At 46.8% G+C, this 26707-nt stretch overlaps 1 protein-coding gene across 3 annotated transcripts in view; it reads left to right on the top strand.

Moving 5' to 3' along the window:
• The window catches only part of SUFU (SUFU negative regulator of hedgehog signaling), a 118965-nt gene that overhangs the window by 70821 nt on the left and 21437 nt on the right, over window positions 1-26707 (top strand). For 2 of the 3 annotated variants that reach the window (XM_041743946.1, XM_041743945.1), the window contains exons 4-8: window positions 10166-10308; window positions 11229-11314; window positions 11585-11657; window positions 15491-15647; window positions 17889-18000. In XM_041743946.1, coding sequence (XP_041599880.1) covers window positions 10166-10308; window positions 11229-11314; window positions 11585-11657; window positions 15491-15647; window positions 17889-18000 — 571 coding nt within the window. The remainder of the gene's footprint in view (window positions 1-10165; window positions 10309-11228; window positions 11315-11584; window positions 11658-15490; window positions 15648-17888; window positions 18001-26707) is intronic. The other variant, XM_041743947.1, reaches the window with a different exon arrangement.

Raw genomic sequence — 26707 nt, 5'->3', positions numbered from 1 at the left:
AATCTCTCTAAAATACCTCTTGTAGACCAGCCACTCATTTGATACCTGGTACAATTCAGCTGTGTTTCCTCCCTTCTTCCTCTCAGAGCCTCACTCAAAAGTGCCTTTGCCTTCGGGGGTCCGAGCTTCAGCCATGAGAAACCCACTCTTTTTGGCTCTGGAAAACATTAACCTGTTCCCCTCAGACCAAGTATATTAATTGTGGGATAGGGTGTGGAGGGTGGAGCATTGCTTTCCGAACTATTATGCAAAAACATTACTGGGACTGTATTTTCACACAGAATGGTAGACTGACAGTCATTTTCCGGAGTTGGGTTGAATTAAGAATTCTTGAAGAATGTATTTGTTCCTCAGTGTTTCAAAGGCAGCACTAATTATTTTACAAACAATGGCTGTTTTCTTCTGCAACCCATTTCCCTAGATTTTGGTAACTTCTTATATCCGGCACAATCTAACTTCAAACGACCAAGACTAAAGCATGGATGTTTGAGAAGTGGGGGTAGGGTCAGGGCCAATCTGAGGGGCTGAGTAGAAGCTGCACTCCCAGAGTGCCTGGCTGGCTCATTCGGTAGAGCGTGTGATTCCTGATGTCAGTGTTGTGAGTTTGCACACCACATTGGGTGTAGAGATTACTTAAAAATAAACATCTTAAAACAAAACCCTGCACTCCCATACAGCACTCTCAACTTTAAGAGTTCTTGCCAGGCAGTTGTTAATGTGGAAGGAGACAGACATAGAGTGGTGAAACCTTTCTCTCAGTGAAGCAAGGGGCAGACCTATACCTAGCAGTTTTTTGGCGTGGTATTCTCTGGTGACTTTGCCAAATAGGTAGCAGCTGAGGGAGGTTTCTTGGTGGCAGAGCTCAGAGGAGGGGAAGGGAATGGCAAGTGAGCATCCAGGCTTCACCTGGAATGGCCTGCCTTCAGACTCCAGGAGGCCCCTCTGCTGTGTGGTTTGGGTGGAGGTCCCAGGGATTTGCATCCTAATGTCTTGGTTAGGACACTTCTGGGAGCCAAAGAGAGGAAGAGGGAGGTAACGTGCCCCTCTAACCACTGGCCTGAACAGCTGGCCTCTGACTGAGACGTTATTAGCATTTGAAAACCCCTCTGAAGGGGCTGAGAACTTCCTGGGGTGGGCGCTGAGGCCTGAGTGCTGAGACTCGCGGTGGCTCCACACAGAATGGGGCCAAGCACCGAGGGCATAAAGACCAGACTGGACTCAAGAATGAGCCCATTGTGGCTTTGTCCCAGGCTTGAAAACTGTGACCAAGGCTCTTTCATTGTTAAGAAAGACCGTTTCTTGGCCACGGCAGAGCTAATAAGTCTCGTCCCCCCACCAGGCAGGGCTGAGGAAGAAAGACCAAGTCCCAGTCAGGAAGGTTGTTAGCATGGTGTGCCCCCAAACCTTTCTGTGGGTAGTTATGAGTTCTCCTCCCTCTTCCCTCCTTCGGATTCACTCCTGATTCACACGTGTTGGTCCCAGAGCAGCAGCTGAGCCTGTCTCCCTTTTCTGCCTTAGGGTCTCCCCTTCCAGCTGCCTAAATTAAGCCCTTTTCTAAATTAAGTCTGTATGAAGGTTTTTTTTTTTCCTTTGTCATTCTTATTTCATTTAAACAGTTTTGGTTTGTACAACGTTTATTTTTTTAAGATTTTATTTATTTATTCATGAGAGACGCAAAGAAGGAGAAACACAGGCAGAGGGAGAAGCAGCTCCATGCAGGGAGCCTGAAGTGGGACTAGATCCCGGGTCTCCAGGATCACACTGAAGGCGGTGCCAAATCGCTGAGCCACCAAGGCTGCCCTGTACAACGTTTATTTTTTAAGCCAAGGTCAGTTCTGACTAATCAAAGGTCATGGCTCCAAACCGTTTCAGCCTTTTCCCTATTTGCAGCTTATCTTCTTGCCAGGTTTGGGGTACGTTTTTACAGACCAGGCAGCTAGGTGTGGAGTGGGAGGGAAGAGAACCGAAGCAACGCTTCCTTAAACCAGGAGCGATGGTGCCACCTACTGGCTTGTGCTGTGAGCTACAGGCTCTGGCGGGTTCTTAACTTCATTAACGAATAGATAAATAAAACGTGCTATATGCACACAATGCAATATTATTTGGCAATAAAAACGAAGTATTGATACATGCTACAACATGAACCTTAAAAACATTATACTAAGTGAAAGAAGCCAGTCACAAAAGGACATATATGAGTCCACTTGTATGGAATGTCCAGAAGAGGCAAATCTATGGAGAAAGAGAAATTAGAGGTTGCCTATGGCTAGAATGGTTAGGGGGAAACGGGGAGTGGCTTGTAGGCATTGCTTTTTGGGGGTGATGAAAATGTTCTGGGGTTCATTGTGGTGGTGGTTTCACAACTGAATTTCACAGTATGTGAATTACATCTCATTAGTCATTAAAAAAAGAAAAAATATACTAGGTGAAAGGGAGGAATCCTGGGGGAAAGGCAAAGTGGGCAAAACAAGGCCAAGGTCCTGGATTCTTGATTACTACTTTCTCAGGGTAAGCAGCAGCCTGAGAGAAACCTGACTTACAATGCCCTCACATTGGCATGTTATAGGTCTACATGACCTGAATGACCAATACTTCCATTTTCTACAAATGAGGAAAAGATCCTTGAGAGACATTGCCCAAGGTCATGGGACAAGTCAGTGATGGGGCACAGTGCCACATTTACCAAACTTTTGAGTCATCCATAACACTTCTGTGTACTGCCTATCACATAACCTACCTGTATTTTCCTCCTAAGATTGACTCACTTTTAAAAACCTAGACAAGGGGCACCCGGGTGGCTCAGTGGTTGAACGTCTGCCTTTAAATAAAACCTTTTTAAAAAGTAAAAATAAAAATCTAGACAAACTTAGCTTTTTTAAAAAAAAGATTTTATTTATTTATTCACGAGAGACACAGAGAAAGAGAGAGACAGAGACATAGGCAGAGGAAGAAGCAGGCTCCCTGCGAGGAGCCTGATGTGGGACTCTATCCTGGCACCCCAGGATGATGACCTGAGCTGAAGGCAGACACTCTACCGCTGAGCCACTCAGGCATCCCAGCTCCCTTATTTATTTATTTATTTATAAAGATTTTGTTTATTTATTCATGAGAGACACTGAAAGAGAGAGGCAGAGACAGGCAGAGAGAGAAGCAGGCTCCATGCAGACGGCCCGTTATGGGACTTGATCCCTGGACTCCAGGATCACACCCTGGGCCAAAGGCAGGCACTAAACCACTGAGCCACCCAGGGATCCCCCCCAGCTCCCTTATTTAATAATATTCCCATCAGCAGTGTATGAGGATTCCAGTTTCTATCCTTACCGACATTTGTTATTGTTATTGTAATTCTAGCCACCCTAGTGGATGTGAAGTGATAGTATCTCACTGTGGTTTTGATATGCATTTCCCTAATGGCTAATCATGCTGAGCATCTTTTCATGTGCTTATTGGCTATTTTTATATCTTTTTTTGAGAAAGCTCTATTTAGATCCCCATTTTAAAGTTATTTGTCTTTTTATTATTGAGTTGCAAGTCTTTATATATTCTGGGTACCTATCAGATGTACGACTAGTAAATATTTTCTCACATTCTGTAGGTTACCTTTTTACTTTATTTTTATTTTTTTATTATTTTTTCACTTTCTTTTAAAAACAATTGTGGTTAAATATACATAACACAAAATTTACTACTTTAACCATTTTTATATGTATATTACGTGGCATTAAATACATTTTACATTGTTGTACAACTGTTGCCACCATCCATCTCCAGAACTTTATCTTTCTCAACTGAAACTCTATACCCATTAAGTGCTAACTTTCCACTTCCCTCCTCCCCCAGCCTCTGGCAACCACCCTTCTACATTCTGTCTCTATAATAATTTGACTACTCTGGTACCTCATATGAGTGAAGTCCGTTTTGGGCAGATTAGCTTACTTAACATAATGTCTTCAATGTTTATCCATCTTGTAGCATGTATTAGAATGTCCTTTTTTTAAAAAAAGATTTTATTTATTTATTCATGGCAGACACAGAGAGAGAGAGAGAGAGGCAGAGACACAGGCAGAGGGAGAAGCAGGCTCCACGCAGGGAGCCCGATGTGGGACTCGACCCCGGGTCCCCAGGATCACACCTCAGGCCCAAGGCGGCACTAAACCACTGGGCCACAGGGGCTGCCCTAGAATGTCCTTTTTTAAGGCTGAAAAATATATACCACGTTTTGTTAATCCATTCATCCGTTGATGGACCCTTGGCTTGCTTCTCTTTTCTGGCTGTTGTGAATAATTCTGCTGTGAACATGGGTGTATAAGTATGTGTTTGAGTCTCTTTAATTCTTTCAGGTGTGTACCCAGGTGTAGAATTGCTGGATCTTATGACAAGTCTGTGTTTAACCTTTGGAGGCACTGTCACTCTGTTTTCCACAGTGGCTGTACCATCCTACACTCCCAGGAACAGTGCACCCAACTTGAAAGTTTTTCCACAGCCTCACCGGCACTAGTCATTTTCTACATGGTATTTTATTTTGTTTTGTTTTATGATAACCATCCTGATGGTTATGAAGTGGTATTTCATTATGGTTTGGGTTTGCATTTCTTTTTATTTTCTCAGTGGTACTGTTTGCAACATAAAAGATTTTTATCTTAATGAAGTCCAATTTATCCTTTGTTGATGGTGTACTTGGTGTCTATGTAAGAAACCATTGCCTGATTTAAGGTCAGAAGGTTTATTACTATGTTTCTTCTAAAAGTTTTACAGTTTCAGCTATTACAGTTAGGGCTATGATCTATTTTAAATTAATTTTTGGGACACCTGGGTGGATTGGCGGTTGGGCACCTGCCTTTGGCTCAGGGTATGATCCCTGGGTCTGGGATTGAGTCCTGCATCGGGCTCCCTGCATGGAGCCTGTTTCTCCCTCTGCCTGTGTCTCTGTCTCTCTCTTTCTGTATTTCTCATGAATAAATAAATAAAATCTTTTTTAAAATTAGTTAATTGATTAATTTTTGTTTGTGGTGTAAGGAAGAGATCTGACTTGATTCTTTCATATGTGAATATCCAGTTATTCCAGTACCACTTGCTGAAAAAATTATCTTTCCTGTATTGAATTGTCTTGGCATTCTTGTCGAAAATTAATTGGCCATAAATGTGAGGGTTTATTTCTGGACTCTAAATTCTGTTACATTGATCAAATGCCTCTCCTTATGCCAGTACCACACTGTCTTTTAAAAAAAAAATTTAGGGGATCCCTGGGTGGCTCAGCAGTTTAGCGTCTGCCTTCGGCCCAGGGCATGATCCTGGAGTCCTGGGATTGAGTCCCACGTCGGGCTCCCTGCATGGAGCCTGCTTCTCCCTAGGCCTGTCTCTCTGCCTCTTTCTCTCTCTCTCTCTCTCTCTCTCTGTGTGTGTGTGTGTGTGTGTATCTCATGAGTAAATAAATAAAATCTTTAAAAAAAATTTTTTAACTTTTTTTTTTTTAAAGATTTATTTATTTATGATAGACATAGAGAGAGAGAGAGAGAGAGAGAGAGAGAGGCAGAGACACAGGAGGAGGGAGAAGCAGGCTCCACGCCTGACGCGGGACTTGATCCCGGGACTTCAGGATCGCGCCCTGGGCCAAAGGCAGGCGCTAAACCACTGAGCCACCCAGGGATCCCCTTTTAACTTTATTTTTAAACAATCTCTCTACTCAATGTGGAGCTTGAACTCACAACCCTGAGATCAAGAATCTGCATGCTCCACTGACTGAGCCAGCCAGGAGCCCCACTACCGCACTGTCTTGGTAACTGTAGCTTTGTAACAAGTTTTGAAGTCAGGAAGATTAAGTCTTCCAACTTTTGTCTTTTTCAAGCTTGTTTCAACCTTTTCTGGATCCCTTGCATTTTCTTTTTTTTTAGTATATGTGCTGCCGAAGCGAGCACCCCTTGCATTTTCTTTTTCTTTTTTTCTTTGGCTTTATTTATTCATGAGAGACAGAGAGAGAGAGGCAGAGACACAGGCAGAGGGAGAAGCAGGTTCCATGCAGGAAGCCCAATGTGGGACTCGATTCTGGGACTCTGGGATCACGCCCTGAGCCGAAGACTGGTATGCAACCCCTGAGCCACCTAGGTGTCCCAAGGACCCCTTGAATTTTCATATGAATTTTAGGATCATCAGGTACATTTCTTTTTTAATTTTATTTATTTATTCATAGACACACAGAGAGAGAGGCAGAGACACAGGCAGAGGGAGAAGCAGGCTCCATGCAGGGAGCCCGATATGGGACTCCATCCCAGGTTTCCAGGATCACACCCCAGGCTGCAGGCGGCGCCAAACTGCTGCGCCACCGGGGCTGCCCATCATGTACATTTCTACAAAAAAGGCATTTGGCATTTTAATAGAGATTGCATTAAATCTATTACTGTCAACAATATTGTCTTTCTGTCCATGAATATTGTATATTTTTCCATTAATGGAGGTCTTCTCTAATTCCTTTCAACAGTGTTTTGAAACAGCACAAGTTTTACTTTTTTTTTTTTTTTTTGGTTAAATTTATTCCTGAGCATTATTTCTATTCTATTGTAAGTGGAAGCTTTTTAATTTCATTTTCAGATTGTTCATCACAAGTGCACAGAAATACAAGTGATTTTTGCACATTGCTGTTGTCCCCTGTAACCTTGCTGAACTTTTTTTATCCTGATAGTTGTTTAGTGGATTCCTTAGGATTTTCTATGTAAAAGATCATGTCATTTGCAAATATAGTTTCATTTCCTTTCCAACTTACCTGGATTTTTTTTAAGATTTTATTTATTTATTCATGAGAGACACACTGAGAGAGAGGTAGAGACAGAAGCAGAGGGAGAAGCAGGCTCCATGCAGGGAGCCTGACATGGGACTCGATCCCGGGTCTCCAGGATCATGCCCTGGGCCGAAGGCGGCGCCAAACTGCTGAGCCACCCGGGCTGCCCTCTTACCTGGATTTTTGTTTATTTTTCTTGCCTACTTTCCCTGCTTAGAACCCCTAATGCAATGCTAAATAGAAGTGGTAAGAGTGGGCATCTCTGTTATGTACCTGATCTGAGAGGAAAATAATTCAGATCTTTACAATCAAGTATGATGTTAGCTGTAGGTTTTTTGTAGATGCCCTATTATAGACTGAGGAAGCTCCTGTCTCTTCCTAGTTTGAATGTTTTTATCATTAAAGAGTATTAGATTTTGCAAATGCTTTTTCTGTGTCTATTAAGATGATCATGTGGGACGTTTTTTAATCTTCATTCTATTGATATATTACATTGGTTTTCTTATGTTACATCAACCTTGTATTTCTGGGATAAATCTCACTTGCTCATTGTGTATAACCCTTTTTTATATTTTGCTATATTCCGTTTGCTACTGCCTAGTGTGAATTTTTGTGTTTGTATGAATAAGGGATAATGGTCTATGGCTTTCTTTTTTTATAATGCCTTTGTCTGGCTTTGGTATCAGGGTAATATTTGTTTTATAGAAAGAATTGGCAAGTGTTACTTCTTATTTTTTGGAAGTTTGTGAAGAATTGGTATTAATTCTTTAAATGTTTGGTAGAATTTACCAGTGAAGCCATCTGGGGTAAGCTTGTTATAGGATAAGCTTTTGAATTACTAATTGAATCTTTTTACTTAGTGCTTTGTTTCTAACTTGTAGATCATGCAAGCTGCTTATAGACACATTTCTGTAAAAAGAGAAGGAATCTGGGAAAAGTGGGCATAGCAGGAATTGGGAAATTTAAAGGTTTCTAGTTGGCTCTGCCTGAAGCTATGCCTTCTCTACCTTTATTACCCCATGTGAGTGAATGCTTTTGAGGTTAGGACCAAAAAGCTGAGCCTGTCTCTTAGATGGAAAAAGTAGTTAGTGTAACCACACCTGACATAGGAGGGAGTTAATATTCAGACCAGGACAAGTGAGAGGCTTTCTCAGGCCTTCCTGGGAGGCTTCAGGCTAGGTGAGTGTGTGTTTTGGGTGTGTATTTTCTGTCTTTTTTTTTTTTTAAGATTTTATTAATTTATTCATGAGATTCACAGAGAGAGAGAGGCAGAGACACAGAGGAAGAAGCAGGCTTATGCAGGAAGCCCAATGTGGGACTGGATGTCCAGACCTGGGATTACGCCCTGAGCTGAAGGCAGAGGCTCAACTGCTGAGCCACCCAGGCATTCCTGTGTATGTATTTTCATGTTCTGCCTGGCCTTAAATATTGATAAAAAGTGTAGAGTCCCCAGCTGTTGAGATTCCAAGATCATAAGTAATAGACCATAAAGAACTACCATACAGCCACTTAAAGAATGAGGTAGCAGAGTGCCTGGGTGGCACAGTCGGTTAACCATTCAACTTTTGGTTTTGGCTCAGGTCATGATCTCAGGGTCATGAGTCCTGCATTGGGCTCCATGCTCAGCATGGAGTCTGTGAGATTTTCTCTCCCTCTCCCACTTCTGTCTCTCTCTCTCTTTCTCTCTCTCTCTCTAAAATAAATAATAAACCTTTAAAAAAAAAAAAAAAGAATGAGGGGGGCACTTGGATGACTCAGTTGGTTAAGCCTCCACCTTCAGCTCAGGTCATGATCCCAGGGTTCTGAGATTGAGCCCCACCAGAGGCAGCAGGGAGCCTGCTTCTCCCTTTGCCTGCCCTCCCCTGCTTATGCTCTGTCAAATAAATAAAATCTTAAAAAGAATGAGGTAGGGCAGCCCAGGGTGGCTCAGCGGTTTAGCGCTGCCTTCAACCCAGGGCGTGATCCTGGAGACCTAGGATCGAGTCCCATGTCGGGCTCCCTGTGTGGAGCCTCCTTCTCCCTCTGCCTGTGTCTCTGCCTCTGTGTGTATCTCTCATGAATTAAAAAAAAAAAAAAGAATGAGGTAGATTTTTAAAAGAGATTTTGTTTATTTATCCATGAGAGACACAGAGAGAGAGGCAGAGACACAGGCAGAGGGAGAAGCAGGCTCCATACAGGGAGCCTGATGCGGGACTCGATTCCGGGACCCTGGGATCATGACCTGAGCCAAATGCAGATGCTCAACCACTGAGCCACACAGGAATCTCAGAATGAGGTAGGTCTTTATGTGCTGATATTAAATGATCTCCCAAGATATATCATTAAACAAAATGTGCAAAACAGTATGCTACCATTTATATTAGGGGAAAAAAAGGTGGAGAGAACCTGTAGATGCACACAAGCTATTAAATACAGAGTACCTTTGGAAAGGGTACCCAGGGATCCCTGGGTGGCTCAATGGTTTAATGCCTGCCTTTGGACCAGGGCGTGATCCTGGAGTCCCCGGATCGAGTCCCACATCAGGCTCCCTGCATAGAGCCTGCTTCTCTGCCTCTCTCTCTCATTCTGTGTCTCTCATGAATAAATAAATAAAATATTAAAAAAAAAAGGACATGGTACCTAGCAGAAGGGTCAGGGGTGGGGAGAGACTTCCTACCACATGGATGTTTTCTTCCTTGTGGTTATGCTATTCTAGAAAATTTTTTTGAAGTGATGAGCCTATGTGAAGTACAGTGGTGAGGCTATGAGTTGGCCATGTTTGCATGTTTCTCTTGGTCAGTATGGGCACAGTGTCTGTAATTTCATGGAAACACCCACCCTTCCAGCTATACATCTCTGCAGAGGTGTGTGAGGCACAATCCAGACCTCCATGTCCTTGAAGCGTCCAGTGTTCTTCAGAAATCCCTCTATCTCTCTACCTGTGGGAAACCAGTGGCCAGTCTCAAAGGCCCTCCACAGTAGGTGGTTCCTTTTAGAAATACTTTCCACAGCACAGAAAAGGACTGGAAACAGGGATGTACTTGTCTGTAGTGAAGTGCTTTCCCTGCCCTCCAGCCTCCTTGAGGATTTCTGGCCAGGTGGTCCCACACTAAAGCATCGTATTCTTTGCTGGCAGACTTGATCATGGCTCCCCAATCCCAAGTAAGTCTTTGGATGTACTACACCAAGTGAGCATCTACAGTAGCAGCTTGTCCTTTTCTACCAAAGGCTGGCAGAATTGGCAAGCAGGAACACATTAGGTTTGGGGGAATCTCCACAATCTTTTCTCCTATATGAGTGAATGCTTCCCCTAGTAGACTGGGGAGGTTCCCAGTCTGGACTCCTCTGGTATCAGGGTTCCAGGCATGGATGCAGGGACTCCAACACTGAGCATCCTCATGTCTCTTCCCACAGAGAACACCTTCTGCAGCGGGGACCACGTGTCTTGGCATAGCCCTTTGGATAACAGTGAGTCAAGAATTCAGCACATGTTGCTGACAGAAGACCCACAAATGCAACCTGTACAGACACCCTTTGGGGTGGTTACATTCCTCCAGGTGAGGCAGAGGTTGGATGTGGGCCCAAGCATTCTCTGAGGGAACAGTCTTTGTAGTAGAGGAGGGCTTGGGTAGGGGGGAGTGAAGGCAACAGGAGATTTCCTTCTCTTGCATTTTCTCTTCCCTCTGATGGCTGGTTGGGTAGATTGGAGCCTGCTGAGATGAGAGAAGGGGGAAAGGGAAGGGGCCATGTGGGGCCTGGCTAGGGGGCGGGGGCTGTAGTTGAGCAGCTAAGCCTAACAAGGCAGGCATTTTGGTGAACTGGTAAAGTCCCAGGTGGCTGTAGGCACAGGACCACCCAGCAGGAAGACAACTTCAAGCCAGCCTTGCCCTTACCCAGAAGGGGTGTGCATCCATCCACCCCCGCTGCAGCTGGGCTTGCTTGTGATCATGATGGGGTCCATGTGAAGGTTCACTTATTTCCCTTGAGGTTTACACAAAGGCCCTGCCCCTGATGAGGAAAGAGAGCTTTTCTGCAAACTGCTGGGCCCTTTGGTTGTCATTGCTTGGAGCCTAAAGGGTCTCAGAATCTCCTGTGTTTACATTCCCGGTGATCCTAGTCTAGGCAGGAGCATCTCCCTAAACCCCCCCTGCCTTCGGAGACATGGGCTAAAGACCCATCTGATTTTCACCTCTGCTGTCCGGGGCTAGACATTGTGTCACCCAGACACCTGACTCCTTATAGCAGTGCAAGCGTCAGGCCCCAGTGCCCTATCTGTGGACTCTTCTGGAAATCTCCTAGCCAGGCGGCTGTTCCCTCCTACGAAACAATCCTATTTTGACAGACAAAAGCCCTTGACCATAGATCCTTCTTGTGGTCCCCCAACTTGAGTTGATCCTGAAAAAGCCTAGGTGGCAGTCCTGGGTGGGTGGGTGGACTGGCCATTAACACACAATGGCTTCTTGTGCCCGGGTCTCAGATTGTTGGCGTCTGCACCGAGGAGCTGCATGCAGCCCAGCAGTGGAACGGGCAGGGCATCTTGGAGCTGCTGCGAACGGTGCCCGTGTGAGTACACACCAGCCCAATGAGGTGGGGCCTGGCTTCCTGGGCCTGGGGGTGGGAGTTCCTCCTTACCCCCACATGTGGGCTTCCCCTTAGTTGTTTTTCAGGCACTGGTTTTTCGTATCAGGGATTCCTGATGATTCACTCCCTGACAGTCCTTGACCTCATTGCTCCCCTTTGTTTTGGGCCTGGGGCAGCAAACGGCAGTCTGAAGGCCCAGCCCATCAGCCCCAGACCCTCAGTTACTATCCTGTCCCCTTTCCTTGTCCACAGCGCTGGCGGCCCCTGGCTGATAACTGACATGCGGAGGGGAGAGACCATATTTGAGATCGATCCACACCTGCAAGTATGTCTGGAGCAAGGAAAACCTTTCTAGCACACTATCCCTAGGCCTCTTCCAAATAACACTGGCTTTCATGCTGGGAAAACGGAGGAGCTTTATTTGTGAATGAGTAGAAATATGGCATGATTTGGAACTTGTCCCCTGAATTCTGCAGAGCACATAGGGAGCGGAGACTTCAGGCCAGGAAAGCTGGCCTCAGACACATGTTTTTTTAGCATTTAAAAAGGGTGAGATTTTTTTTAAAGATTTTATTTATTTATTCATGACAGACACACACAGAGAGAGAGAGAGAGAGAGACTGAGAGAGAGACTGAGAGAGAGAGAGAGGCAGAGACACAGGCAGAGGGAGTAGCAGGTTCCATGCAGGGAGCCCAATGTGAGTCTCAATCCCGGTCTCCAGGATCACACCTTGGGCTGAAGGCGGCGCTACACTGCTGGGCCACCGAGGCTGCCAAAAAGGGTGAGATTAAATTGACTTTTATATTATGAATAAATGGAAATTTATAGTATTGAGATTGGGATGATGCTACAGTAATATCTTGGCTAGACTCATAAAAAAAAAATGAGGATCCACGCTTACTCTGACACCTTAAAAATGTAAGAGCAGTTCTTGAAATAATTGGAACTACATCAAAGGGAACAAATAAACTAGAAACTGTTTGTACTGATAAAAAAAAATAAATAAAGGGCAGCCCGGGTGGCTTAGCGGTTTAGCGCCACCTTCAGCCCAGGGTGTGATCCTGGAGACCTGGGATCGAGTCCCATGTTGGACCCCCTGCATGGAGGCTGCTTCTCCCTCTGCCTGTGTCTCTGCCTCTGTGTGTGTGTCTCTCATGAATAAATAAATAAAATCGTTAAAGAGTAAATCAATAAAAAATAAAAATAATAAATAAATAAATAATAAATAAAAAGAGTGGGGAGGAAAGGATGAATTTTATTGTATGCAAGTCATACATCAATAAACCTGACTTAAAAAATAAGATCACCAGATTTTCACTATAGAAAATCAATATTGCTTGCCCAGGATTCATCCTCCCACTTCCATCTTCTTAAAAGAACACAAACTTTCTTTCAGGGAGCCACCTCCCTACCGCCAGCATCTGGTAACAGGGTAGGTGATACTGACCCCATGGCCCAGCTGCAGTGGGAATTGTGATGAGTCTAGTGATCGCATGCCCCTTCTAGATACATTTTCAGCTTGGGCAATCAGATTCCAAGCTCCTCCCCTGGAGAGGCAGGCATTCCTGGATGTATAAAGGAAGTCTGTATACGTGCAGACCTGCAGTCGCCCACTCCCTGTGGCCCAGCTGTGCAGTGACATCTTTGGTTTCCCAGAAGAAACACTCTTTGCATGCAAGTTAATTTTGAAAACCACCTAGAGCATAACTTCCTTCCTAATGGGCTGCTCATGAAACAGGACAGCAAGACAACTAAGAATGTTCCTGGCATGTATACACTTCCTTCTACGCCCATCCCTCACTGCCCCCACCGCCCCACCAGTCATAGCCCATTGCCATCCCTGAGCCTTTCATGTCTCTGTAAAAAGCTGGTAGTCTGTGGGCTGCCACCAGGAGCTCCGTGTCTTGTAGGATGGTTGAGAGGTGGCAAGAGAGAGGTAGAAGGCAGATACACAACCAGCAGACCCTGTGGGTTCTTTACTGTAGAACTGTGAGTTCTTGGGCAGAAGCCCTGCTCATTCACAGATGACGCCCCTCTATTTTCCTAGTGCCTTTAACACTGAAGTTTTCAAATTGCTGCCAGGGTCCTCTGTTATCTCTAAAGTTGGTTTCCCTCTAGCTTCTGCTTATGCAAAAACCAGGAACCACGAAGGCTATGTGTCCCTATGTCCTTGTTCTGCAGCCACCCTGGGATCCAGCATGGGGCACTGTGGGCTGTTGTTTAGCCCCGGTCATAAGTGCCAAGTACTAAGAAAGAACTTGGTCATTTGAACCAGAGAGTAAGCAGCCCATCCTTCTCTGCATGCCAAGAACAGTTCTCCATCCTAGTCTTCAGGCTCCACTGAGACCAGCCAGCAGGACCCAGAGCACCTAGTAGTCTTTAAAAGCAAGTGGTGGTGGGAGGGGGCTGGCTCAGTCAGTGGAGCATGTGACTCTTGATCTCAGGATCATAAGTTCAGGCCCCACGTTGGGCATAGAGTTTACTTAAAAATAAAAAATTAAAAAAAAACAAAACAAAACAAAAGCAAAAACAAGCAAGCTGGGGGACCTTGGTGAGAAAGTCCAGCTTTCTTTCCTGGGCCCTGTGCACCAAGTGGGAACTCTTCTGTGCTGTCTGGGGCTTGCTTGCAGGTGGTTCATTTTAGAGCTGGCTCCTGTCCCTTTTCTCCTTTGCTACTAGCCAGCTGTGTGTCTTTTTTACTTATAAAGTAAGTGGGCTGAACTAGTTGAGTCAAGAGGTGTCTTCAGCTCTTTGCTTAGGTGAGGGGCCCCAGGGCAGCCAGTAGAGAAGGTAAAGCTCAGACTCTACCCTGAGCAAAGCAGAGCCCACACACTCCTGCCTGGAGCACGGAACTGCTCCTGTACTTAGCCTCTCCCTGTTTGTGCTCAGAATCCCCAGCTTTGGGGAGCCTGGCTGGCTCAGCCAGTTACAGCATGTGACTCTTGATCTTGGAGTTTTAAGTTTGAGCCCCACATTGGGTGTAGAGATTATCTAAAAATAAAATATTAAAAAAAAAAAGAAAGAAAGAAAGAAAGAAAGAAAGAAAGAAAGAAAGAAAGAAAGAAAGAAAGAAAATCTCCACTTTCCCCGAGTTGCTTGTAGCACCAGAAAGGAGGCATCAGGGCAGGGCGATCTGCTGACTGGTCTCAAGAAATAAGGACCTTACCTTGTGTTTCCACAGATAGGCTTCCTGGCTGAGCAGCAGGCCCATGTGGTGCCTGTGGAGCCACCAGAGAGGGTCAGGCAGACAGAGAGGCGGATTCTTACTGAGGTGCTTTCACTTACGAGCTTTATTTGGCTCACGTGGCTATTTATAAGCAACGTTGCTAGAGCCTTCCAGACGGCCTTTAATCCAACGCCCAGCATCACAGAACTATGTTTTACCAGAAATCCCAGGGATGTTTGGGTACAACTCTTCCTTGAGGCCATTTGGAGAGTGTTGGGACTCCACAGGGCCAAGGCCTACACCAAAGGCAGGGCCTCTGATGGGGTCTGCAGATGGCCACTGCCCTCCAGGCCTCCATCTCAGTCTAAGAAATGGAAAAGATACTGCATCCTCTGCCAAACAAGTTAGTGAGGCAGCTAGGGGAAGTCCTGCCCCTCTGCTCCCTGGTGGCGCTTCCCTGGGTGACTGCACCCTCTGCTGTTAGAAGAGGGAAGTGCAGGCGTGAAGTTAGAGAAGTTGGGCCATGTCCTGGCCTCTCCAGCCTGTGGCAGGCTTCCACCCTGTCCTCTGTAGCAGTAGCTGCGGGGTTCTTCCTGAATGACCAGGGAGGAGAAGTCATTTCCTTTCCTTAGGGAAAGAGTTCCTGGCTCTGCCACATCAGCTCCAGGGGCCGACATGGGGTGGGCAGAATTAGGGCTCTGAAACAGGGGGGCAGGTGGTTTTACTGGGAGGTGGAGATAGAGGACAAGCTTTCCTTGGGATTTTCATGCTTCCTGGCTTCACCTGATCCCTTGTTCCCCTGGAGGAATCCAGTAGCTGGCAGAGACCATCATGAGTTAGCAACCAGGGCAGAACAAGATCAGCCGTCCTGCTCTTCCAGCATCTGTTCCGTGCTCAGCATCTACAAGAACTCAGTAAATACTGGAAAGGTGGTGGTAACCTTGGGCCACCGGTTCGCTGAAGGAACTCTGGCTGTTTGGTTCTTTCTAAGCAGGAGAGAGTTGACAAAGGCATTGAGACGGATGGCTCCAACCTGAGCGGGGTCAGTGCCAAGTGTGCCTGGGATGACCTGAGCCGACCTCCTGAGGACGACGAGGACAGCCGGAGCATCTGTATCGGCACACAGCCACGGAGGCTCTCTGGCAAAGGTAGCTGCTACCACCCAGCCTTCTTCCTCCCCTTTCCTCAGGCCCAGTTTTCAGGCTCTCTAGGATGAGGCTCCAGCATCAGTAGCCCATTCAATAGTTCCTTTCCTGGCAGGATTTAAACAGCAAGTGAAGTCTTCCAGCAGGGTGGCATGAAGAGAGCTTTATTGGCCCATTTCTCTTGTGTTTCCTGTGTGTATTTCAGATGCACTGCCAGTGGTGACCATTGTGTTTTAGATTTGCCCCCTTGCAATCTTAGGTCGCGGAGGTGAGTGGAAGCCACAGAACAGTTACAGGAAAAGGCCATAGTCCACCCAAATGCAAAAGAACAAGCATCGGCCACCCACAGAATTGAAACAAGGCCCAGCTCTGGCCTGAAAGCCATGCCAGACCCGAGAATCACTCTGGCCTCAGGCCCTCCCAGGCCTGAAATGAGAGAGGCCTGGGTGTGAGGCCAGCTCACAAACTTCCCTGCCTCACTGTCCTGCAAATACTGCACAGAGGGCCGTGTGCAGGACACCCCATGCCCACTGCTTTCTGAGTGGGTCCTTGGGGAAGAAGGATAGACTCTCCTGCTGGAAGCTCACCAAGGTGGTCTTAGCTATAGAAACAGCTGTGGTTCTTAGCTAAGGGCATTTCTACCTAACTCCAAAAGGAAAGCAGCCATTTATATATATGTATGTTTACCGCTTGTTTTTCTACTTTTTTTGTCTAGTTCTTCCACCTTTTCTTACTGTTTCAAGAATAAGATACTATGGGATCCCTGGGTAGCTTGTTGGTTTAGTGTCTTGCTTTCGGCCCAGGGCATGATTCTGGAGTCCTGGGATCGAGTCCCACATCGGGCTCCCTGCATGGAGCCTGCTTCTCCCTCTGCCTGTGTCTCTGCCTCTCTCTCCTTCTGTGTCTCTCATGAAAAAATAAGTAAAATCTTAAAAAAAAAAAAAAAAAAGAATAAGATGCCTACAGTGATGAATAAAATACCTTCACATGTGATAGCACTTATGGAAGCTATTCTGTTTCTGTAAAGGATAACTTAAACCCCTAGTACAAATATCTGATCCCCTTTTGCCTTTCTGCTTGTTCTGATGATGTGCTAATAAGCCCATGGGAGGTTCTCAGAGAAAGCATATAGTTATTAAAATCATTAAGTTGGGGGCAGCCCTGGTGGCTCAGCGGTCTGGCGCCTCCTTTGGCCCAGGGCGTGATCCTGGAGTCCTGGGATCCAGTCCCACGTTGGGCTTCCTGCGTGGGGCCTGCTTCTCCCTCTGCCTGTGTCTCTGCCCCCCCCCCCTCTGTCTCTCATGAATAAATAAATAAAATCTTTAAAAAATAAAAAATAAATAAAATCATTAGCTTGCTTTTGACAAAAGAGGTAATTTAAGGAGGGATTCACAGTCTTGTCCAAAATTTCAATGGTTATTGGCTAATTTTTAAAAATTATAAAAGTAATTCATACCACTGTAATAAGTCAGACAGAAAAGTTAGTATTATTGCATCTGTAGTCTAAGCCCACCCTTTGAGCAACCAGCACTAATTTGCTTTTCTGGATGTGTTTGCTGTTTGTATAGGTAAATCTTAGACCAGAATCTCTACAGGGGACCAGAATAGTGAACTTCACTCCAAAGATCAGTAGAGCACCTTGCAAAGAGTTAGTCCCACCAAGAGATTCCTCTCTTACCCTTGGCAGACCATGGACAGGCAGGGTTCCCTGCACCCAACGTGGGGAGATGACCTCAGTATCCCACTGGCCAGCCCAAGGAGAAGGGTGGCAGGGCCAGATATCTGACCACCCGAACCCAGAAACTATGTAAGAATTCATTCATGGCAAAGCCCTTGCGGCCCTTGGTGGCATCCATTGCAGTGGGCAGAATCCCTAGGTGGTCTTGGGCAGTGGTAAAGACCTTGTTGGTGACTGTCTGGAGCTATGTTATGGTCAACCTAGGCCTTGGCAGAGGAAGGGAAAGGACAGTGAAAAGCCCTATCATGGAAGGTGCCCTCCAGACGTCCAGAGGCCACCCCCTTATCTTCTACAAGAATGGCACTCTTCAGACCAGGAATTTCTCAAGAACACGGTTGCCTCATCTGCCCTGTGTCCTCACACTGCTCTCACTTAGCTCTCATGGCTGATGTCTAGAGTGGGTTCATGGCTTTCATAGGGCCTTTTCCTAGCATGTCTACAGACGCAGGGTTGAGGGATGTTAGGAGCCCAAAGGGCCATCAGGCAACTAAGTGGTGTTGTTGCAGACACGGAACAGATCCGGGAGACCCTGAGGAGAGGACTTGAGATCAACAGCAAACCTGTCCTTCCGCCAATCAACCCTCAGAGGCAGAATGGCTTCACCCACGACCGGGCCCCGTAAGTTCCCTGCACACAGAGGGGGTTAGTACAGGTTCCTGATAGCAGTGTCCCAGGGCTGGTGCTGGGTGGGGCGGGGACGGGGGGGCACTTTTGTCCTGAAGTGTCTGTGCCTGGGGCTTGCATGAGAGATAGAACCATGCCCATAGTTCTTGTTAGATGGGCCCAGGGTCTCTGGGGCACACAGATCTGTGGGTCATAGGAAAGGGCCTCAAAGGGGACCCAGCGGACCAGGAATATAAACATCAGTAAATATTTACATGGGCTGTGTGAGCAGACAGGAGGCCAAGTTGGGGCAAAATCCCAGCCTTGAGGGAGCCCATTGTGCTGAGCACGACTCCCCTCCTTATCTTGGCCTCGGCCAGAGTTGCCCTTCCTTCCTTCCTGGAGCCTGGTCTCCGGCTGATAGCTGCAGCCCCAGGGGCCTCCCTGTCTGGCCAGCCCCATAGTGGACGCCTGCTGCTGAGGCCCTTTTTCCTGCCTCCCTTCCATGGGGCCCAGAGAAGGGAAGGGAAGTCCTTTGCAGGCCTTGGCTGCCTGTCTAGGGGCCCCTATAGCCCTTTGGGAGATACTGTGGCCACCCCCAGAGGTCAAATCCTCTTCCTGCTGACCTCTCTTCCTCTGATAGGGGATAAATGGTAGGCAGGGCTGGAGCTGGGCACCCCCTTCTGCCCTTTGAATCAGGGAAGCTGTAGGGAATAACTGCTGGCAGGGGATGCCTGGGAGCTGGCAGCCCAGAGCAGAACCCTTGCCTGCCAGAGAGGAAGTTGCTATTCCCTGGGCTTAAAAGGAAGCACAGCACTCCTGCAAGACCAGGGTAATCTGTCCTTCTGAGAAGTCTTTATTACACACTTGATGTGTGGCAAGCTAAGGGCTCAGGGAGCCATCTGGAATATAGGCTCTTCCTTTGGGGGTACATGAACTGAAATTGGTGTAAGTCTGGCTGTAGATGCATTTTGTTGGGAATAGCTATTTCTTTGAATTCCAGCTCCAGTTGCTCATCCATGATCCCCAAAAGTGGTAGCTATCTAATATTCTACAGAAAAGACAAGTCAGCCTGATCTGGAATAGTTAAGGAGGGCTTCTCAGAGGAAGAAGAACATGAGTTGGACCTTAAAGCTGCCCTAAAATTTTTAAGCAGGAAAGGAACTGACAGGGATGGAACAGGGGAGGCCTGGCTAGCTAAAGTCAAGGCTGTAACCTAGGAGCAGACTGTGGGGTAGGGGAGAGTTACTCTGGATGGCCAAGATGGCTCACCTGGAATCTGCCATCCAGAAGCCAAGCAAGTTGAGTTTTTTGGCAAGAGCCTGGTGAAGTCTCCACTGTTACCTCCGAGCAGCTTTCAACTCCAGCCAGTGGGTTTCTCTAGCCATCTGCTTTGAAGTAGCTGGCGTGAGGCACCATGATCTTCCCCTGGCAGTAGCAGATGGCCAGGCTGAGGCATGGGGCATCTGGAAGCTCTCCACCTATGAGTCTGGATCCTGTCCCAGGGCCATGCTCCTTCCCATGCCCTGAGCTTGGCTTCACCCTCTAGGCCCCACTGGCACTGGCGGGGAAGCTGGGAGGTACTTGACGGCTTAAACCCTCAAGCACATTGCCTATGACTTGTAGACAAGTCTCAGTTCAGATGGCCCTGTCACCTCTGGAAAGTCCAGGTTTATGGGCAGAAGGGCAGGGACTCCTGCAGAGATAACACCCCACTTGCCGTTTTTGTATATGTAGAACAGACTCTAGGTCTCACCCCCTATCCTGGGCATACGTTGAGCTGCTGCACTTTCAGACATTGTAGAGTGCACAAGGCTCAGGGTTCCTGGATACATACATACAGCCCAGACTCAGCCCACCCCTGATTGGGCAAAGGGACATTGGATCTGGTCCAACAGCTATCTGTAGACATAAGGAAAGAGCTACAGCCTCTACCTTTGGCCTGAATTGACTGAGCTACAAATAGATGGATGAAAGTAGATCAGGGGTGCCAGACCTTTGGGGTCATCTTCCCTCCCTGCAGTTCAGGTAACCTTTCCTTAAGCAGGAAACCAGTCAGGTCTCCAAAGTGCTGGAATCTGCAGTCCGGAGGGAATCAGAATGTCTCTTTTGAGGCTCTCAGCGCTAGTTACCAATTTGTTAGCAGTTGGTTGAGAAATGGTTCCTTCTGCTTTGCCAAGATCCTTTTCCAACACACCCCTCAAGTGTTTCAAGGCTCTAGCTCACTGTTATCTCATGATCGATGATGATGGACTCAGTTTAGATCAGTAAGCATGATTATAATATCTATGCTGCCCACTCTGGGACCTGACCCCATTTCAGATAAACCACATAGATTGCGACTGAGAAAGCCGACCCAAAATGTGCTGGCACTAGTGTTTGCTCCCCTCCCTGTGTGGGAGCAACCAGCACAGGCCTTATTGTATGTGCATGTCTGATTTTCCTTTAGTCAGGCTTTCTAGATTGAGGCGCTCTGGTTCCACGTGAGTCTGGGAATGGTCTGAGGAAGCTATGGTTCAGAAGGGCTAATGGATCCTGGGTATTAGCAGCTGGGCTCTGGCCTACTTGTGGGGCACAGAGAGGGGTCAAGCACTTGCTCTTTTCACATCCCACTAGCAACTTACACTTACACAGTGATGACCATGTGCCAAGTAATGTTCCAAAAGCTTTACAACACATGACCTTCATTCGTTCTCACAGGCACTCTGTGAAGTACTCTAATAATCCCCCTTTTACAGATGAGGAGACCCAGGAACAGAGAGGCCAGTCAGCAACTTGTACAAGGTTAGAAAAGGGTGGCACTTAGGACTCTCTTCCCTAGTGTATCCTTCCTTACCCCATTCTCAGGGATCCCATGAGAGATACACAAGGCTGTGTCTCTGAGGTTATAGTGGCCCTCATTGGTGGACCTCATCTATCTAGTTGGAGCAGAAATAGGAACCTTTCACATGACATTGAAGACAAGACTCCGCCCCATGTTAGAAGCTTACTGTGCATATTTGACTATAAGGAGGACATGTGGTCAGCTTTGGTGCTTCCAAATCCCGGAGATAACAAGCTGTATCGTAATTGGCTCATTTATATCAATTACTTTTTGACACAAAGCCTTGTTTTCCTTATGTTCAGAAACAAAACCAAGCCTATCTCTGTCCCCTCTACCACCTCAGTGCTAGGGGATTTCTTTCTTTCTTTCTTGAGGCCTTACTTCCTGCTTCCCAGAAAGGCAGGCCCCTCTGGGTAACCTGCTCCTCTCCCACTTGCCCTCACCAGCCTCCTCCCACCGCCTCCACCGCCTTCCCAGAAGGAGAGTCCTTGGCCCTTTTTGGGGCTTCTTTCAGGGTTTCACAACCCTTGCATTCCAACCGTGAAATTTGTATCTGGCTTTTCCCAAGATGATCAGTTGAGAAAAGCCTCTTTCGGCTTGCTGGCGCCGCCCTTCCCACTGCCGGCCTGGGTGAGTTTGGGAAGCATGGGAAGCAACTCCCTTCTTGCCACTGAAGACAGCCTGGCTTAAGGCTGTGTCTGCCAATGTTTGTAGGGACCTGAGGGGGAGAAAAGGCTCTGGGCATCTTCTCTGTCTGAGGTGGCCTGGACTGTTCTGCAGAGTTTGGACTTGGCTCCCCAGCCTCTCCACAGGGACTCAGAGGATGTGTGTGGTCAGGTGCATTGGGGTGGGGAGCTTTCATTTCCATAAACTTTTGTCCTGATGCTGGGAACCTACAGCAGTGTTCCAGGACCTCCTTTTCCCTCTGCCAGGGTCTCATTGCCGGAGGTTGGAGGACCTGTACGAAGCTCTCTGGGTCACATATCCTCCCAGAGAGGGGCAGTGCTCCTGTGTGTGTATATATGTGTTGGCAGGGGAAGGTCCCTGACTGTGAGAAAAGCACTTTGTAGTTGAGGCACCTTTAAAAAGCAAACTAACTATAATTTCTGAGCCAAGTTTCTCAGTCTTCTGGAATCACGCCAGCAACTTTTAAGGCCTCTTTTTTTTTTTTGCCTTTTTGCTTTTTTGCCTTTTTGCCTTAATTTCCTAAAGAATTAAGGTTTTGTATATGAATTCTCTGGTTGTGACTTCCTCTGCTGCACAACTCTCCCAACACACACATAGGCATGCACATATATTTCTCTCCACTTTTAGAGTGTCTCTCCTCCCATCTGTTTGCCCTTTGGATGAGGTGACTTTGCTGTCTCTGCTCTCATCTTGAATACCTTATAACCTGGCCAGGGAATCATCCTTTAGAGAAACTTATGTTTTGTTTTACTCACCCTATGAGGCCAATGACAATTAATTAGAAGAAGAAAATATCTAGTCTACATCTAGTGAATTGGATGAAGTTAGGTGAGTTTCCATCTGAGAAAACAGCTGGGCCGCTGATACTCCCAGCTTACACACAGGGCAGTCTGGGTGACCCTGCCCAAAGTGCCTATCACATCAGCGCTGCAGCCAGCCCAGAGCCCACACGTCACGTTGGCTTCTTTCACCACTCCCACACTAGGGAAGTACGTTGTTTTTGCTGGAGAGAAAACCCAGAAAGAAATAGCCCTGCTCTCAGCCCCAGCCAGGTCCTGCAGGGCCAATGGGAGGAAGGGCTCAGGTCTCTGTGATTCACACGTGTCCTGCTGAGTGCCTGCCTTTGTGTGCCTTTCTCAGAAACGCATATTTGAGAGGGCAAGACAAAGGGCTTCATGGCAAATATGGCACAGGTAAATTTCTGTTTGAACTCCTTTCTCTGCTCCACTTCCCCAGAGAGATGGAGCCGTGGCCACTGTTTACACCGTAGCCTTGGAGTTCATGGCCAGCATGTTGAATCCTCAGTCCACAGCGCATCCCCCTTCTTCAAAGTTGCACAATCAGGAGTATTTTTATCACCCATCTTTGATCCTCAGTGTCACCCAACACTTCACCAGTGAGTCACTTCTCCAGGGAAGGGAAAAGGAAGGCTCAAAGGTGAGAGCTGGAGAGAGGAAATGACTCAATGTCTCAGAAAACGGAAAGTCAAGCGTTCTGGTGAGAGTGAGCTCGCTCAGGAAAGCAGGCATCCTTATCTCCCACCCAAGTCAGAGGGCTGGGAAGGGGGCAGAGGTCTCTGGTGCCCAGAGGAGTTAATGGTTGATTAAAGAATCCTCTAATCATCATGCCAGTTTCCCTCCCTCTCTCTTCTTAAGTCACACCCTGCCCCACTGTTCCATCATCACATCCCGTCCTTGGGGTGTTCACAATAAAAATACCATACTTTATCATTTGGTTATTGGTGTACCAGGTAATACAACCTTGTATTTAGTAGTTGTCGTGGAGGTGAGCTGGTGCCTTTACCCCCATCCCACACCTATACCCTGTCCCAGTCCTGCCTCAAAGGGGACCTTCAAGTGATTCTTTCTCTGGAAAGTTCAGAGCTTTTGTCAGCAATCTGAAAGCAAAAGAAATAATCTCCCAGCCTAGAGGCAGAAGCCAGAGGTTGGGCTGGCTTAGTAAGCCAAACCCACTTCACGGTTGAATAGTTACCAACCCCGATGCCCTGGTTCCCACTCCCAGGCATCCCCAAGGAGAAGGCCCCAAGTTGTGTGGCCAGTGCAGATGTCACCACTATCCCAGGACTGGGACTCTGGCTAAATGGAGGCTCAGTTGTTCAGCTCCTCTCCTTTCCACATCTGCTGCCATTGATAAAACATGACCAATAAATGATACCCTTAGGCTTAAATGGGCAAATTAAGACTTTTCTATCTGAAGAGACCTGGATGGAGAGGAAACGTGGATGCAGCTCCATCAGTCCATAAAGTGTGGGTAGGGTGAACAGGGGCATATGCTATGAACTATACAGTACTAGAAAATCAAGACTCTATCCTAACAGTGGAAGGAGAGAGTGTTTTAGAATATGTGAAAAGTCACCGTATGCAGTGGGAAGCATAAATATAGAATGTGTTATATAGACAGGTGGTAAAGAAGAAATAAATGCTAGAATTTAGATCAATTCCTGAATTACCTAGGTGTGCATCTAAGCCATCCTGTAAACCACCCCTCGTCATTCCCACTACAGGAAGAACCTTGGGCTGGACAGTGTCTAGTGACTGAGCATGCAGTCTTGATTGGGCATTGCCACATGCCAGGCCCTGTGTTGTGAGCTGCTGTTGTCCCCATTTTACAAATTAGAACACAGAGGGTTCTTACCTAGGGTCAGTAAGCTAGAATAAGTGTCAGAGCCAAGATTTGAACCTTAGATTGTTTAATCCAGTCCTCACCACCCCTGGGTACTGCCTGTAAAAGAGGATAAATGTGGAGTGGTTTCCTGCCAATTCAAGGATAAAGTAACTGGAAAGTAGGCCTTGGCAGTTTATATATACCACTGTATAGAGTAAAGCTGGTGTTTTAGTTTGCCTTGAAACCCATGAGGTTGGCAGGTCAGTGGGCACCATTTGGCTGACAAAGGCATGCCAAAAAATACGGTGAAATCTGTTCGAGGATATACTCCACCAGAATGAGTAAGAAAGACATATGGGGTACAGGAAATGGGGTCCAGCATGAGAAAGAGGCCAGGGGAATCACTAGGGTGACTGTGAGGGCAGCTTTGCAGCAAGAATAGAAGGCAGCCAGTTTGGAAGGACCTCCAGAGGAAGGGCTTTAAAAAAGATAAAATTGATAAAAACATGATGTATCTGAATATCCTGGAGGAAATCTGTAGACCATTGGTAGTTAGTTTAGGATTGAATTAGTGACAAACACACAGAAAAACCAAGATTGTTATTAAATACAAGGAAAATGGAAAACTGCACCAGAAAAGTATACTTTCCTAAAAGTATGTACGATAATGTATTACACGCCTCAATAGTAAATAAGCATTGGTTTCATATAATAATGTAGACACTTAATGCTGATCCAAACAGACTTACGAACAGGTCTCCTGGGAAGGTGGGAGGGTGGGAGGGTGGTACAGAAGAGAGCTAAGAGCTCGTATTCCTTTGTCAGTAGGTAAAGCCAGGAAGAGGAATACCAGGAAATAGAAGTGAAGTACATTAGAAGTATGGAGGAAGATACCGGAAAAGTCTGTTAAGAGCGATGACAGTGGTTGTCTCTGAAAAGGGGGGTGGGAAGACTGGTGACTGTGAATCCGATAAGACTCTGTGACTCTTTAAACTTTAAAAAGAGTCATAGGGACGCCTGGGTGGCTCAGCGGTTTGGCGCCTGCCTTTGGCCCAGGGTGTGATCCTGGAGTCCCGGGATCGAGTCCCGCATCGGGCTCCCTGCGTGGAACCTGCTTTTCCCTCTGCCTGTGTCTCTGCCTCTCTCTCTCTCTCTCTCTGTGTCTCTCATGAATAAATAAATAAAATCTTTAAAAAAATAAAATAAATTAAATAAATAAATAAATAAATAGAGTCATAAGTAAAAGTCCAAGAAGTGATGTTGTAGGAGCTGTTACAGCTCGCCCTGTCCAGTGAAAGGAAAAGCTAACCCACTCCAGCTAAAAATCACAGACTCAGGGATGCCTGGGTGGCTCAGGAGTTGGGTGTCTGCCAGGCATGATCCCAGGCTCTGGGATCAAGTCCCATATCAGGCCCCTTGTGGGGGGCCTGCTTTCCTCTGCCTGTGTTTCTACCTCTGTGTGTGTGTGTGTGTGTGTGTGTGTGTCTTATTAATAAATAAATAAAATATTTTTTTAAATTTTTTTTATTATTTATTTATGATAGTCATACAGAGAGAGAGAGAGGCAGAGACATAGGCAGAGGGAGAAGCAGGCTCCATGCACCGGGAGCCCGACGTGGGATTCGATCCCGGGTCTCCAGGATCGCGCCCTGGGCCAAAGGCAGGCGCCAAACCGCTGCGCCACCCAGGGATCCCAAATAAAATATTTTTTTAAATAAATAGATGATAGATAGATAGATAGATAGATAGATAGATAGATATCACAGAATTGGCCTTGAGGCAGCCCTGGTTGTGCAGAGGCACTTCCACTGCCCCTGCACTGGGCTAAGAGTTGAAGATTATAAGGCTGTGACTGCCCGACAGGCCTCCTGAGAACCTCTGTCTCCATGTAGAGGGAATGACGAGGGGCACTCAGCTGTGCCCCTGATGCTGACCAGCCATGGAGGTGCTCAGAGTGCAAGTGCCAGGGCACTGCAAGAAAGCACCTTGGGCAGAGTGAGATCAAAAAGGAAAACCCTATGCCCTGCTATCCCCAGATCGGGGGTCTTCGCAGCCTTTCAGGGGATTTTGTTGGGTGTTAAGTGAAGAGGTGGTTCTGCGGCTAAGATCAGAAGATGCCAGCTCACCTAGAATGAAACTGGCTGGTTTGGCCTCCACAGCCCCCCCCCGCCCCTTGGTCTTCTAAAAGCCAACATTTTAGGTCTTTCATCTGAGGATGCGGTGTGTTGCATCTAGCCCATGCCCCATCTGCTTTCCTAGAAGCTTCCCTTAAATTAAAATTCCATCAAATACCCTTTGGGAAGTCCTGCCTTGACTTCTAGGAAGCAGTTTTTTTAAGAGTTCAGGGGAAAAAATAGATGTGTCTTCATGGCCTTGAAGCCCCAGAAGGAAAGCCCACTCAAAGGAATGGGAAGTTCTTAAGGAGAAAAACTGTGGTTGTTTTAGCTGGCGTCAGGAAGACCTGGGGATTTTGCCTCAGCCCTTTATTCATTCATTGTGCAACCTTGGGCTAGTTATTTAAGTCTCTGAGTTTCAGTTTCTTCATCTGTAAAATGGGGAAAATAATACTCTTGATAGAGTTGCCAT

The sequence above is a fragment of the Vulpes lagopus genome, chromosome 2 (assembly GCF_018345385.1).
Source record: "Vulpes lagopus strain Blue_001 chromosome 2, ASM1834538v1, whole genome shotgun sequence".
Lineage (NCBI taxonomy): Eukaryota > Metazoa > Chordata > Mammalia > Carnivora > Canidae > Vulpes > Vulpes lagopus.
The sequence above is the reverse complement of the archived record's forward strand: the minus strand, read 5'-3'. Positions and strand labels throughout refer to the sequence as shown.